At 36.3% G+C, this 16,517-nt stretch overlaps 3 protein-coding genes across 4 annotated transcripts; 2 read left to right on the top strand and 1 right to left on the bottom strand.

Annotated features, from left to right (window-relative positions):
• Positions 1-24: 24 nt before the first annotated feature.
• On the bottom strand, positions 25-3,400 carry LOC110855958 (delta(24)-sterol reductase). The gene is made up of 7 exons (XM_022104430.2): positions 2,869-3,400; positions 2,691-2,796; positions 2,507-2,625; positions 2,347-2,441; positions 1,586-2,090; positions 1,242-1,414; positions 25-1,176 (listed from the first exon to the last, which is right to left on the bottom strand). Exons 1-7 carry the CDS (start codon positions 3,187-3,189, stop codon positions 1,005-1,007), a joined length of 1,491 nt encoding a protein of 496 aa, XP_021960122.2. The 5' UTR covers positions 3,190-3,400; the 3' UTR covers positions 25-1,004.
• A 612-nt stretch (positions 3,401-4,012) lies between these two features.
• On the top strand, positions 4,013-11,089 carry LOC110842216. Its single transcript, XM_022087924.2, has 11 exons — positions 4,013-4,435; positions 4,514-4,579; positions 4,653-4,758; positions 7,218-7,728; positions 7,802-7,832; positions 8,292-8,510; positions 8,607-8,799; positions 9,028-9,177; positions 9,857-10,244; positions 10,386-10,416; positions 10,485-11,089. The coding sequence occupies exons 1-9, from the start codon at positions 4,345-4,347 to the stop codon at positions 9,867-9,869; spliced, it is 1,380 nt and encodes a 459-aa protein (XP_021943616.2). The 5' UTR covers positions 4,013-4,344; the 3' UTR covers positions 9,870-10,244; positions 10,386-10,416; positions 10,485-11,089.
• A 136-nt stretch (positions 11,090-11,225) lies between these two features.
• On the top strand, positions 11,226-14,652 carry LOC110856058 (carboxylesterase 4A). 2 transcript variants are annotated; one of them, XM_035846379.1, is made up of 9 exons: positions 11,226-11,619; positions 11,714-11,753; positions 12,143-12,247; positions 12,334-12,806; positions 12,906-13,155; positions 13,227-13,333; positions 13,805-13,908; positions 13,978-14,142; positions 14,328-14,652. In XM_035846379.1, the coding sequence occupies exons 4-9, from the start codon at positions 12,612-12,614 to the stop codon at positions 14,470-14,472; spliced, it is 966 nt and encodes a 321-aa protein (XP_035702272.1). In that variant the 5' UTR covers positions 11,226-11,619; positions 11,714-11,753; positions 12,143-12,247; positions 12,334-12,611; the 3' UTR covers positions 14,473-14,652. The 2 variants fall into 2 exon arrangements, with proteins under 2 accessions (XP_035702272.1, XP_035702273.1); XM_035846380.1 differs by having other exon boundaries at positions 12,143-12,806.
• The last annotated feature ends 1,865 nt before the right edge of the window (positions 14,653-16,517 follow it).

A 16,517-nucleotide genomic window follows, 5' to 3' on the forward strand; every position in this document is an offset into this window, starting at 1 on the left:
ACAAATAGACTCAAAATACGACGAGAATATTGCAAAATCTGTATTTATTTTCCCTCAAGAGTATCGACACATTAAACTTAATGCGCAATTCAGCAATCATACGTCCGTCCGTCTGCATTTATTTACATATTTATTAATCCTTGGTCAAAACCGTCTTATGGCCTTGCTTTTGTGTCAAGTTGTACTAAGGTGATTACATATTTCGAAATATTTACATGCAGTGTATAGAATATCGTACCAAAAATGGACTCCATTTTTCACTGCTAAAGTCCATATACATGCATATCAATAAAAGTTTTAGAATGCTACATATTTAAATTACCACGTCCTATAATCTTTAAAGCATTGTTCGATGCAAATTTACAAGGCGAAGTCAATTTGTCCAAATTCGTCCAATATGATTTTAAACATGTTTTTATGCTCCTGTAATTTTCTAAAACAAGAGACGCAACCCCAATCATTCCAATGACCCCGCACAATATAAACAAGGTTACAATTCGTCCATTTAACTTTGAAATTACTGTAACTTTGAAATTACTTTACCAGGTCTGAGAAAACTTAAGACCCTATTGACTTGAAAGTTGGGAAGAAGATGGATAAGACATGATTTAAATGAAGAGGCTCACCGGATGTGGGTGATATTTGTCGGGTGGAGTCTGTGCTTCAGAATTTTTGACAAAGAAATACGAAGGACTAATTTGTTAATTAATTATGCATGAATGAGTACCACTAACAATTGATGAAACACTTTTATTTAAAGGCACGCAATTTCTAAGGTTTCATTAACCAATAAGTATTTATTTAATATGCAATGCATATTATGCATTATATTTGGTATGGTTCAAGTTCAAATTAAATAGGGGCGAAAACTAGATTTACGGCGATTGAATTTTACTGATCATTACTAGAATCTCATACCATCGAGTTTATGTTATGTATGTAACCTTGACTATTAAAGATTATGCAAATTTTTCATGTTTTTTTTCATATATTTTAATATACCTTTAATCCTTACTAGTCAAGAAATTTCTCGCCTTGGGACCAACCTTATCATAAACGTCCGGGAAAGCGGCAGAACATTCGTAACTTTCTCTCACTTTGTCATAGGTCGTCGTGTCAAACATATCGCGAAATTGTTCCCGTGACATGAAACTCTCAGCGTACAACAATTGAAACCTGTAATAATCATTGACGATGAGTGATCTGTGCAAGTACATAAATTGACATAAAGAAATCACTACCCGTCATTCGCGATGCACTCTTTCTCCAAATCTTGTAACGTTCCTACGGGGTGAAAATTAGCAGCCGCGGGATGTCCGTAATATCCAATGTCAAGATAATCGCCGTCCCCCTGGGAACGAAACATGGTTTTATTTTTCTTCAGTTCCACAGGGCACAGCCAGACTGGGTAGATCTATCAGAATTAAATCATTCGGTTCATAATATTGGCGAAATTTTCCTACGATTTTGCATAATTTTGTACTATTGATATGAAATTGAATTTCTTTCGATTATAATAAATGTGGACTTTCAAGATTTATCGCTTAACATTTTATTTTAGACAAGTCCCAGACTTTTGGGATACCTTTAAAATTCCGTCCGCCTTATCAAAAAACTTTTGCGCGTTTTTCATAGGAAGAATATAATCCTGAACCACATTTCCAGAACTGAAAAATTTCCACAAAGTGACCGGCAATAGTCTTTGGGAAGGAATGTGCGGAGTGAGGGTCCATCCAAAAAAGAACATGAATGCGGAATAACTCGTAAAAGAGGTAGTTCCTGGAATAACCCAGAAAATTCCTTTGGAATGACGATGATAGTAGTCGATCAGTGGAACGTATTCGACAAACGAGTCATGCCCCTTCTTCAGAATCGAGTGGGCGTGATCATGGAAGAAAGGTTTGTACCAACGATTGATGTAGTTTACACTTTTGCCGGGTGCGACTGTGTCAACCATGTCGCCGAACATGACGGCGATTTCATTCTTGGAGAAAGCTAAGCCTTCAACAAAGTCGTGATTGGGTTCACTTTTTAAAAGAGAGTTCAGTCCGGCGATGGAGGAAGTTGGTCGGTAGTTTAGCTTCACGAAGCTGCGAAATAATTATATTCTGAGCTTGGTAATTGTAAATTCCGTAATTTTTGTAAAATTGTGTCAGAATCATTTATAAAATAAGAAAGAGGCCTTAATTTGGCTTGCTTACAAACTCTAAAATACATTCGTAAAAATTGTTGTAAAACTTTGCACCTAAAAAACGGTACGAAGTCCTCGATGTAATTTCCCAACTATGAATTGACTCAATTTATGGGTGTACATAATTACGAATTATGTATTTTTGGTCTTTGTACCGCTTTGCAGGGATTAGCGGGATTGTGACCGCAGTTAAGAATCCAATCGTTGCGAATGACCCGGGTATGACGTGAAATAAGTCCGACTCCTTGTCCTAGAGTATAAATAATCCCCAAGTAATACCTAACCAATGAAGTGTTTCAGATATTTAAAACTGACCTCGGAACATTTGACGACACTTCCGTCTGCAAGCACAATTTCATACGAGAGCACCGTCTCGTGAAAAAGACCTCGTTTATGAGAACTGGACTCAATCCCCACGCCACAGATTAATCCACCTGAATTAAGTTTTTTCAAGTTTACAGAAATTTGGAATTAAAAAAACAGTACTTGATGCCCTAACCAATTGAAAGTGAGTCCAATTCTGGTACGATGGGGGTGGTCCACCCCCTTTTGAAGAGATAGCGAGACAATTGACCAATCATCACGCCAGGCTCGACTGTGATAGACTATAGAAAAAAGTATCTATGACCTGAATTTTCGAAATTTATGCATTTCAAGATATTTACTATTTCATTTACTTCTTCCTTTTCCCCCAATAAAATAATTCGATCGAGCCCGACATGAACTTGAAAATACTTTGATTTGTCCGTTTTCGTGACAGAAATGCTTTTCCATCCTGGCCGAGCAGTCGTCATTTTCGTCCCCCGTCCACTCTTTATCCAAACCTTGACCTGCTCAACAATTTTTGCAACCTCTTCTTCATGTCGCTTTAAGCTTGTTTCCAACCAAAATTCACTTTCTAAAGAGATATATCTCCATATTCGAAATATTGGACCAAATATTAAGAATAGTGGAAAAGCGAGAACTTGCAGAAGAATTTTGTGCATAGTTGGGAACATTTTTAAGAAAATTTAATTCAGCCAGGATTTATTTTCAAGTTGGTCTGCCTATTACCAAGTTGAAAATGAAAATGAAAATTAAATTAAAATGAAAGTAGGTACATATTTTGACATTGTCGATTTGTTTTGGGTATGTCTTTGTAAACTTCAAAGTGATTATTATTATGATAAGCGTTGTACTAAAGTCCAATTCATGCTGAGATGATTCAACGCAAGACTTCGCTCAAGCTGTTTCCCCGTAATATGAAAGCACTCGTAAGTAAATTTATACATGTAGTTACATACGTAAGCACACGTATAAAGATTATATAAAATTAAATGTACAAATAAATCATAATTCTGAAGAGCGTTGTTTACCTTAAACTGTTTTTGAGGCATGAAGAAATTAATTTCGTCATAATACGCGTGTACTTATTATGAGTCTTGGTAACAATATATACATACATAACTAGATTAGATAATTTAACAATTGGAACCTGTACGTGATCATAGCTCGCAATAGATTGGTCCATCACACGTGACACGTGGCCCATCGATGGACCAATTCATTTGGTGGTCCATGGCCCATGACGGTCCATAATGTAACGGGATGCTTACTCAAGTAAGTAAACACTTTTTAATTACTTGTGTGAACTACTGCGTAATAGATAGAATGCAGTACATTGGTGCAGAAGCATGTAAATACTTATGGAAGTATATGGTCTGAGATGTGATGTATGTACGCATGACCTACATGCGTGTTTGGATTGTCCAAATTTTTCCATATTCATGTTGGCTTTAGTTTCACACAATTTATTGATTTGAGCCAAATGCATTTAAACATTCAAACTATATTTTCATACGCTTCCAGAAACTCGAAAAAATTAGTCATCTCCACAAACTTACACATGTGACATGAAACAGTATAAATAGATAAAAAGTTAATGAAAGCCGCATCAAAGGCGGCGCCTTTGATGCCAAATCGGATCCATTATAAGAACATCCACCGCACTATTTCAAACATTATTCCGTTATGGAAAATTTGTAATTAAGATACATCACTTATCTGAAAATTGAACATAATCCAATTAAACCAACGAGGAAAACTGTTTCAAATATTCATACTTAAATAAATACAATTTACGAAGTCCGATCCAGAAAACAAAATTGAGAAAAATGGGTAAATGTGACCACGTAATTTTGATGGCTATATTAGCCATCATATTTTTAATTGGGGATATTTTGTCGTTTCAAAGTCAAGATCCTCGTAAGTACTTGAATAAATGTTGTGTCTAAATTATCTCATAATTAAGTACATCATTGGATTGTTAATGTCACATCACAGTTGTCTCGGATCGTAATCTACTAGAAACTCGCTTGTCCGCAAAAATCCGCAAATTGGTTCAGGACAGTAAGTTTAAAATTAATGTTATCTCGAAATTTATAAATCGGGATGAAGTAAATGATTAATTTACTATGTTCAGTTAAAACTTCGACTGACCTTCCTGCTGTCGGAATTGACTTACGGTTTTTCGTTCCATATTACTATGAGTGGCTGGTAGTTTCTATAATTGGGTACACTGGATCTTGGTAAGATATTATTAATCCAGATTCAAACTTTGCATACTTAAAGCCTAGCCATTATAGTCGGTCACCCAATCTGCATACATAAATCTGTATTCTGGCTATTTTGAAACCTGTTCAGCTACTTGCGTTTTTTTAAGTGAAGCTTTTATTTTTTTTAATGGATAATTTTTAGGTTTACAAAGTTAGGAGGTTAGAATTTTGGTTTGTCTCTTCTATAAGCAAATAGAAATAAAATATATGAGAAATAATAAGAACACATTAAATAGGTATTTGCTCATTGAAGAGAAAAATCAAAATTCTAACCTCCTTACTTTGCAAACATAAAAATTATCGATTTTTAGATGCACATCTTCAAGTTATAAAAAACGTACAGAGATGAACAAGTTTCAAAATCACCATTTGAATACATAATCTGAATACATGGAAGAGGGATGGAGTTGCGGCATTTATAATTCCACCCCCACCCTCACCCAAATCCATCCCACCTAAATCTGGAACAAAAAACTATTGTTTTCAAATTTACCATGGGCTTTTCCAGTGTAGATAATATTATTAAGGGGTGAAAACCCCTTTATGGAAATGTCTTGTCTGTCTGTCTGTCTGTCTGTCTGTCCGTCCGTATCCACGATAACTTTAGAACGGATTCGAATTTCGACATCCGGTTTTCGCCAACGTGTTTCTAATTTTTAGGGACGGGATGAGTTCGAAGATGGGCGTTGTAGGTCGTAAGGTCACGGCGCCACTGTGATGACGCCAACGGTCAAACGTGTCGAATTTTTTGTTTCCGCCGTTTTAGACGTATTTTTGGATGGGGATTTCAGAAATCGCCATCATTTCGATGTGCGCTGACCGTGTGACCGTGTAGACGACGCCAAATTCGAAAATTGTCAAATGTTTTGTGTCCACCGTTTTAGACGTATTTTGGGACGGGGATTTCAGAAATCGCCATCATTTCGACGTGCGACGACTCCATGACCGTGTGGGAGGTGTCAAATGTCGAAAAAATGACTTTTGTCATGTGGGGTGTCTATTGAAAGGTATTGTCGTGTACGTTTGAAGTACACGGGTAGGGGTGTCAAAACGGGCAAAATAAGACGTGGGGTAATTTGAGACAATGACGGGAAAGTGCAGAAAGACGTTGTGGGCGTGCCACAAAGACAATTCCGTGTGTTTTCACCCCTTTGCTACATTTCGTTTGCAACGGTTTATTAAATACTCTAAGATTAAATCAATCAAGTCTGTCATGGTTTTCATTAATACGTCAAAGGACAAAAAGGCAGGCAGTGCTTTTTTGCCTTGGGTCCCTCAAAATTGTGTGCATTTTTGCCGTTTTGCTAATTTGGGCGAGATGGGACGCAAATCCTTCGACAAAAATAAAGTGAAAGTTATTTATTGCGTTGCATATGATTCTTTCAAGTATGACCCTTGGCCCCAGAGTTTGATTAATTAAGCTGATGACGATGCAAAGACAATCATAAACAGACGTCGGATATGAATGACCGATAAAACCTTAAAATATGAATGAAAAATTACCGTAAAAATCCCCAAAATATGACCATAAAAATGACTTTATTTTTTTAATTTTTGGCTCAAGTTTTTGATATATTTTCTTTTAATGCTCAATTTTTATCAAATAAACAAGTTCTGGGGTGATTTAATGCATTCCCAATGAATTAAATCACCTTAGGCGAAAGTGAACGTAAATTTCTGAAAGTTTCTCAGAATGAATCATTGTGAGAAAACTGAATTTTTTGTCACTTTCTGTCGATTTGGTTGCCAAATCTAAGAATTTGGCCAAAAATGATAAAATGAACGAAAAAAAACCCGAAATATGATCGGGAATATGAATATGTCCCAAAACCCGAAAATATGACCAATATGAGAAAATATGTTTGACCTACGTGACCTACTAGTGATCATAAACATTCTCAGAAACTTTGGCGACTGTAGGTCAATAAATGGAAAAAGTCATTTTTCATTCATATCCGACGTATGATCATAAACACATTGGCCCGGTTAAATTTTAATGTAGTAAATTTAGTTAAAATTGCTAATACTACACAACACTCTAATGGAGCGAAGTAAAGTCTAATGGGAATAACCAGTATAATTTACTATCCTCCTACTCAGGCGTGTCACTTCATCTTCATAAATCTCACTATGCCCATTTTCGACGATACGGACTTTCCATGTCGAATAAACTCAATGACATAAAGTTTATGCAAATAAGGCGACTAGCACAAATAATTTGATTATATGTTATGCAATCGGGCAAAAGGGCACCAAAAAGGCATCAAACAGACAAAAAGGGACGCAAAACAGCAAAAATGCTGCCTTTTTTGCACACTGGTCAAAATAAGCAAATGCGATATCTAATTTGTTTTAACTGATAGCCGAATATGCTAATATACTATGTGAAAAGTTTAAATATAATTTAAGTATTTCATATATTTAATACACAGGTCGCACCATTTGCTTGGGTCATCGGCGATAGAGGATGATTTCACCATAGAATTCATTAATGTTGAAGGCGACTTTTTAGCGAAACTAAGAATTCAGGCTTCTCGACTCAAAGTTCAGGGGAAATATCAAACCGATCTAAGAAATGTTCCCACTTTTCGGACCACACCGAACATGACATTCGATGGGAACGGACGATACGACATGTCGCTTAACTCGTTTGATTTTTTTCTTCAAGTCGAAGGACGAGCTCCTCCCGTTGGAAATGTGTCCATTAGTTCAGCCAAGATTTCTATTGATTTCAAAAATCCTGACGTCCATTTTACAAATCTTTCACTAATCAGTCATGGGCGTACTGGTTTTACTGAGATAACCGAGTGGGTTCGTACCGTCGAATCCATCCAAGACATCCATACTTATTTTTGGTGGGACTGGAAGGACGCGGCCAATTTCGTTGAAATAGATAATCTTGTAAATGAAATGACCAAGTGCGTCTTGCAAAATTTCTATCGAGTGAGACAAAGTCATCATTAACAAGCTCATGCTTATTTTGTGCATTGAAACATCAATATTATGTAAATTTTAGGATTGCAGTCTAATGGATCTAATACATTCAGGTCAATAACTACAAAAATTTAAACTTTACTCATGCGGTGGTATCCAGTGACCAGATGATTTTGAAAAGTTTATCAAAAGTTCATTCGAAGACAAAAAAACAAAGATACCTATTTTTGAGTTTCCAGAGCACGAGCTTTACACTAAGCAACATTTTTTCAAAAGGATCAAACTCCTCGAATTTTTGCCCCATTTCACAAATTTAAAGACAATTGTTTTAAAATTATCTCTCTTAGCAAGAAAATATTGCACTTAACCAAATAAGTCCATTTCAAAAACGTTCGGGTTTTCACCAAATTCAAAATTCTACAATGAACGTTTTTATTAATTTTTAAGCTTGCGTATCGTCTGACAAACCAAATCGTATTTCATTATCGATGTTAATTATGATTAATGGTTCCAAATGAAATGAATGAATGAAATTACAAATGCGCAATGTTTTCCTGAATTTTTTCTGATAGATGAATGCATCAAATCTCAGATTGAATTGAGCTGTCTAAACACCAATGAACTTCAAGTGTTTTTACCGGACTTAAACGACGACCAGAACGGAATTAATGTTCAATCAGTTCCTTCAAGTTCAATTTCAAATAAAGTGAATGGGCTTCATCACGCGGAAGTTGCAGATGATGACCACGTCGAATTTAGACTACTTAACACACAAATCAGCTATCCCACAGGTGTATATATAAACATTTACATGCGTACATATGATAAGTATATTGTCATAAGAATGTACGCAATGAGTGAAAAATCCAAATATTTATACAATTTAGTGAAAAATCTTGCAAGTCGATTCGCTGCAACTTTTCAACCTGATGGAAGCGCACTTTCGAGTCAACCTGATCACTTCGTTTCATCTGCAGCTTTGATCAATCTGGAGGAACCTATCAACCTTCCCGACAGCGACACACAAGTGATATATCGAAATCAAGACTCGGACTCATTCGGCGGGTTTCTAAGAATCAGGTATGCGTACTAGAAATGACAAACGATGAGGTTAAAACGATGAGGTTTTGATTGGAAGAGTTTTCATTTGCTCACAAAAACATACGGGCATTACATGCATTTCAAAGTAATAATAATGCAAATACTTTTTGCACGTGGCGAGAAATACATACTTCATCATGAATAATAAATATCTAGTCTAATAAACCAAATTATGTATATCGCTAAATAACTTTTCATGTTTGACAGAAACTCGACAGCTATTGGATTCGATGGACAGGAGAATATCTTTACAGAATTTCTCGACGAAAATGGAACATTTATTGCAAACTACTCAATAACATTTCCACTTTTAGTCGTCGGTGGATTCTATGAGACTGATTTGGCATTATACAAAGGGTGATTAATATAAACACTTACACTTATTGTTAGTTGCGACAACCTCTTAACCTTAAACCCGTCAACGATGAATGTCCTTTGTCCCTTCAATTGAAGTAGTATAGATTTATCTTATGTGCAAAATTTCAAATTTTTAACTTTAATATGAGCCGAGGAATCCAAGTGGAGACCATCGTCAAACTTTTTTATCCAAAGTTCGTCTAGCGCTTTGTTGATTTTCTCTGAAACAGACGTTTCAAATATCCGAACTGTCGAAAGTCGTCGAAACTCGAGAGGACTATTTAATATCGGGTGACTTCACAGTTAGATATGTTCCCTTTGTTCGCAAAAGGTTTCCCTTCAATTTTTGCTTCACTCGTTGCCCCCGTTTTCAGGATGATTTTCCGGAAGAAAGTACCGTTTAACTGATGAACTGATCAATGATGTCTTTTTCACCAATAAAGTTGGGCATTGTCATTACATACGTCGAGTCGTATGTCTTTAGAAACTCCTCCGAAGTCAATTTTGCGGTACATGTTAAAGTGAAAACCTTCAAATTTTACACTCCAATAGAAAAATTGACCGCACCAAACAATATACAAATATACAAATAGATAAATGAAATAAGTTCAAAGTGCAGTAAAGGAAGGGGGAGTAAGTGCTTATATTAATCACCCTCCGTATTTATCTACATCGATAGATGGGAAGGTTAAGGCAAACTTTTTGGAATTGGAAATTATAATTGGGAACTAAAAAACGTGAGCTTAAAGATTAGTGCGAAGGGACTAGCACCAATTGACGGAGCATCGAAGATCACGGTGTCCAATGTCAGCGTGGAGATGTCGCATGAAAATCACTATACTCGCCAGGGACTCAACTTCACAAACATGACGAGTGAGCTGTGGTCCTACAATGGCACGTTGGGAAGGCACGTCCGTCCTTACAATTGGCGCCAGGTGATCCAACAGCATTACTTTCTTTTGGAGGATTTCTTTTATAATGTTCGTTACACCCGACCTCCTTACCAAGATACGTTCAAGGACTCTGTAGCACAACAGTTGCAGTGTGCTCTCAATTACACGCTAAACGTAAGTAATTCGACAAGTGCATGTACGTATTTACATGTGAATGAATGAACACCGTACACCGATTTAACTGCATTTGTGTATGTACATGCATATTTATATTAAAAATGACCACAAGATAATATTTAATTTGCGTGCTTTCAGGGTTGTACAATTCTGGAATTACTGTTTTCAAGTAAAACTAATGAAATTTCAAATGTGTATAATATTTTAAAACTATGTATGCGATATTATTTAATTAAGGGGACTGTCTCCGAGTGGAAAGAAACGATGAATGTTTTGGTGGACCCTCAATGTCGGTGGCACCTTTGACGACAATTTACACCACTGCAATGTCTACGGTTGAAAGTACCACCACAAACGCCCCAATAAAGACATCCACCCCGTCAGAGTCAACTTGGATTACTAAGATTTCATCCACGGTTGGACACTCAACCACAACGCAAAGGCCGGAATTACCGGATAATGCCGGCCTACTCCTAAATCAAACCCAAATCTTGCTCGACCAGACACAATTATTGCTTCGGTTGGTGCAGGCAGAATTGTCGTCAACCTGAAATCCAGACGCACAAAGTACAGGAAAGTTAAATGAGCTGAAATCTAATAATTAATTGAATGGACTAATAATTTGTTGATGAGTATTATAAATACATGTTTAAATTTAAGTTAGATAAACTGATAACCAAAAATTTGGTATGTGAATTCTTCCTTATTCCATGTTTATAAAGCAACAAGGGTTTCAAAAATTGTTATTTCAAATTAAATTGGTTTTACAATAACGATTGTGTGGAATCTAGTTCAGTCGAATGTATTATAAATAAAATAAATATGAACAATTCATGCTTTCACGGAGATGAAGCAATTTCCTTTTAATTGTTTAAGAATACAATGCCACGTTAAGACCGTTGTTGTGCTTGTACCCTCATTGACTTTTTTCTACTCAAATTACGGTCAGTTTTTAGCCTAAGTTTCGGAATTGAAACAGAGCACAGGCTCAGTACAGTACCTAGGTTCATATATCAATGAACGAAATTGTTACAAAAATGAGTAATTTGTCTCGCGCATTGTGTGTCGTGCTTATCTTCGTCATTCAAGAATTCGCTGTCGCAAATCAGGATGGCGAAAGCGTTTATATCCAAGGAGTGGGAAGAATACGTGGTTTCACCACGACTAGCCCCAATGGGGTACTAATCTCCAATTTTTTGGGGATTCCCTACGGAAAACAGCCCTATGGTTTCAGCCCAATCACTGATCTCACAGGAGATATGGTCGACTTTGATGCCAGTAACCAACACCCTTGTTTTCAGACGCCATCGCAATATGTGCCCCCGACAATATGACGGAGAACTGCCTTACACTGTCTGTCGATAAACCTAGGGTGAGAATATATTTACAAATAATGCAATGCAATGGTTTAAATGAATTAAATGAAATGAATCCATCAAGTTATCTAATTGAAAGTTTTTGTGTAGACGACAGACATGTTTCTGCCAGTCTTGGTAAAAATTCATGGTATGATTTTGATTGATTTTTATATATTTAGTAAATATTATTTACACATCTTTATGTAATTTTGACTGAGGAGAGGGCATAAAAATATGAAATTCTTGTGGTCTGGAATTTACAAGCAGGAAATTGTTTTTATTTCTCATTCTTACATATGAATGTACATAATTGATCACATTATCGATCGTTAAATGAAGTCGAACTGAAACTTTGTGTATTTAAATGTCTAATTTATGCATTTTATTTATCTAGTCAATAATACATATAGTAGTAGCACACGCACACCATGTTTTTTTTCTAAATGAAATTTTATGAAATATTTAAAAAGTGATAGTTTTTTTCTAAATATCTGAATTTTGTAGTTAATTCTACCTTTTAAATTTTGATTTCAACAGGAGGGTCCTTCAAACGTTGGACTGCCTCGATGTTTAACGGCGACCGACTGATTGACAATCACCCCATGGTGGTTGTCTCAGTGAATTACCGGATTGGCATTTTAGGTAATATTTTGTGAATTGCAGTTCTTAGAAAAATGGAGTGTCCAAAATTGTGTCGTCTTTTTCTGAGCTGAACAATATGTGTTTAGGTTTTCTTACTCTGGATTTCGACGAGGCCCCCGGAAACCTGGGACTCTTGGACCAGTTGACGGCCTTAGAATGGATAAAGTCATATATTCACCACTTTAGAGGGGACCCCAATAACATCACGTTGTACGGCGAAAGCGCCGGCAGCGCGAGCGTTGCCTATTTGGCAGATTCGTCTCTTACCAAGGATAGAGGGCTCTTTCACCGAGTGATTCAATCCTCAGGTGAGCTATAAAACTACAAATACAATTGTAAATTATATTTTATGAATTGTAGTTGAATGATAAGACCGTTTTTTGTTCTGATAGGTGACAACTGTGCTGGATGGACGATAAATTTTCGGGCTTTAGAACAAAGCAAGGCATTCGCAATTAATGTTGGTTGCGATTATGAGACGAACCTAGACATAGTTAACTGCCTCCGTGGTCTGACCATTGAAACTATACTGGCCGGGTACAATGACAGCAGTTTTTATGTAAGTACTTACACGTACATTTCAATGCATGAGTTTTTAATAAATTGACATTTAATACTGGTTTGTAATTTATGCGTCTGTAAATTTTGAACACAACAGACGGCCCCCAGCATTCAGGACAATCCGCTGGTCAGTGACGTCTACAGGATTGTCCCGAAACATCCTCTGGACAACGACCCAGAACAAACGAGGAGTCGTGTCCCCTTGTTAATCGGGGGAAACAGGAATGACGGGACGTTCCTCTTATCACGATATGTTGAAGCAGTTCTCAAGCCAAACAACCACCATCTTAACGTTACGTATTTACGCAACATCTTTTTGCAAACTCTCCTAAATTCGTCCCACTTTGGTGAGTCCAAGGGGGGTTTACGTCCAATTTTGGTACATAAATTTGACCATGTTTCTCATGTACTGTTGCAGGAATTAACGACACTCCAATTGGGATGGTGGAGTCCATCATTGCCTCCTTCCTGAAGGAACACAGGATGGGTGTGAATTTGACCGTCATGGGACAGGCCGTGTCCGACGTGAGAATAATTTACAAAATTTTAAGAATTTAGGCATATAATTTTTTTTACTTGTACATGAAAACGTACTGGTCGTTAAAAACGAAAGTTTCAATCAATCGATTTAAATATATCAACCCGAAGGAAAGTACTGTTGTATTGTGACTTGTTTGAGCAGGTTCTTAATTCCATTGCCAAATAATCAATACTAATAAGTTCCTCTCATTTTCTTGAATAGCGAAAGTAATTTTGAGTTTGACTATTTTCTACTAAAACGAAAGTGAGACATACGAATAAAACCTCCGTTGTTGATTAGAAGTCATGTCCATTGTTAATAAAAATAAACTGCCTCTCAAGTTCGTATTGCATATGCAGACTAATTGTTTAACAAAGTGGGCTTGTTATGTTTATTTAGCATAACTCCAACAAAACAAATTGTAATGAAATACTGACTAAGTAATTTGAATTAAAATTGTATTTTGTTCTCCACAGATCTATTCGACCTTTTATTTCAAGGCCCCAGCCCTTCATAAGGCTAAATCACATGCCCTGTTGGGGCTGAAGACCTACCTTTACTCCTACGAATATGAAAGCTCGTAAGAACTTCAATGAACAAATAGATATATTTACGAAATTTTTAAATTTATAATATGACGATCCTGCAGGACCCACGTCTTCTACGAGGACCTCGGAGGAATTCCCGAAATTTTGCCTGGAGTTACCCACGCGGATGAACTAAATTACATTTTCAAGTTTAAAGATTTTTCGGAAGAAGAGAAACTTTTTAGCGAGCGCTTAATCAATACGATTTATAATTTTATGATGCACGGGTAAGCTCATCGGTGGCAATTTAATAGTTAATACTTATCGAAAAAAGTTCTCGGGCACTAATTTAAAAAATTGGTTTCACATGCGAGGGTGCTGAATTAGCACTAATTAATTTCTATTTTCTATTTTATTTATCTGAATTTGATGTGAATTGTACATCAGTTTAACATTCTGAAATATCTTACAGAGATCCTGGTGCACCTGACGACAAGGAAGATTTAAACCAGGGGCCGATCTGGACCCCAGTGACAAACGAAACCTTCGGATATACAATAATAAATTTTACTATGAGGGCCGGATCCCATTACGGCCAAACCTTCCACACGGTCTGATTTAAAAGGTGGCTTGACTTGTGAAGCAGAAAAAATAAATTATGCTTCATGAATCTGAAACTCGTGAAGAAATAAGTGAATACATTATTTCCTGATTTATACAAATATAAGTATACAAAAGTATCAATACAATTTACTTCAATAACATGTAAGTGTGGATGAATCTCTCTAAATAAATACATACGCAAATATATTCATCTTGATAATCCAGAAGTTTAATGTTAAATAATATTTATATTGCACAGGTTAGTGAGGGCATGTTTAGGCGGAGTTATTTTTTATGAGGAAACGCTACAATGTACCTAGTACCCACAAAAGAAGTGTTACAAGCTTTCCCGGGTGAATTAAGCAGGCTAGACATTTTTTTAGAAAGTTGTACTATTTTTTATTGAAATCTCCATGCAATTGTATGTCAGAAACCATATGTTTCAAAAATTTTTGTGACCCAAGGTACGAAATTTATAGACTGGTGTAGAAGACATGTTGCGATTTTTTGGCAACATTTTGATAAACAATAAAATTCTTCGTTTTTCAATTACTTAATAAAAATCGGAACTGATGGCAAGATCATCGACCGAACTATAAAACGATCCGCTGACACCAGTAGTGTTGATGAGTGAAACTAAAGTGGAAAGGAACGGCCAAAAAGGTCAAAAAAAATCATGAAGATGCAGAAAACCTGAATTTGTTCAAATTCATGCCGGACCCTAAAAAAAATTTCCCTGCTAATGAACGGGTTGAGTAAAACTATGTCCCGGGCCCTTAAACTAGACATTGGACTTATGTCTTTAAGGCGTGAGGAGAAATACTTGCCAACCGCACGTCAAGTAAAAATAGAGCCATAAGAAGCCAGGCGCTGATCGTGCGGTACGCGCTTGAAAAATGAAAATAAATATTTTGAAAAGATGAGCAAACTTTCACCCTTGAGGCCATATAAAATAAGCAAAGGCACTGTGTTTACACCCCACTAGTCCATATTATTTACAAAAATTTCAAAAATATTAATTTGACCCACCATACTGCTTCTGTGATTCTTTAATTGGAATTTGGTCGGAAAAGTGATTTTTCATCCTCAGAGGTCGAAATTTCGTGTCAAAAAATATTTTTTCGAGTTATCGAGCGAATTGGGGTACTAATGAACCACTCTCGACTCAAAAATAGCCACTAGTCATTTAAGGACGGCTCAGGTAATATTCATTAAGCCAAAATAGTAAATTGGTGGTTAAAGTCCAAAATTCTTGACTCCATTTCGGACCAAGAATAAAATTCATCATCGCCGAACCTCAACCTTCTGGAATATGATATGTGGTCCAAACTGAAGCTAGATACGTGTGCTAAACCCCACACAAGTTTGGGGTACGAGAAAAAATCTATCCTCTAGAAATGACACCAATATCCCTTTGAACGCATGCGTACCGCGATCGTGAAGTGGACACCAAGTCTCCTGGCTCGTGTCGCCTAATGGGGCTGAAATTATGAAAGGTGAATAATGTTTCCTATACAGAATTTCATTGGCTTTTCAGCTATGTGCTTATTTTTTCAAAATTCGACAAACTGTGGTTCCTGCAATAAGTTGTTCTTGTAGATAGATAGATAGATAGTTTATTTCAGATTGATTTGGCGTCAGCCTTTACAATCACAAGATAATTATTTTAAAGCTATAATAATTATGATGATGTGTCTTGGTCTGATTTTTTAGGGTGTAGTTAGAATCTAGTACATAAATTAGCCTATATTAAATCTAAGTTAGCCTAGTTTAACCCATAAATTTAAATATCAATATTCTAACTAATTTATGGGGTTCTCGTTTAGTTATTGAAGCGAGCAGACGTGTTTATTCTGAGCTCTCATTAAATTGAGTTTTTCACTACCTAAAAGTACAAGCCATACTTATAAAGTTATATCATTATAAAGCTAAATTCATCGCGATTACCCCCACATAAGAATTTCTGCTATAAATTCATAACACTTCGAAAAATGGGAAAAAATCAGAAATATTCACTTGTGCATAAGCCCCCAACGAATAATATAAGTAAAAACGCCCA

The sequence above is a fragment of the Folsomia candida genome, unplaced genomic scaffold (genome assembly GCF_002217175.1).
Source record: "Folsomia candida strain VU population unplaced genomic scaffold, ASM221717v1 Fcan01_Sc001, whole genome shotgun sequence".
Lineage (NCBI taxonomy): Eukaryota > Metazoa > Arthropoda > Collembola > Entomobryomorpha > Isotomidae > Folsomia > Folsomia candida.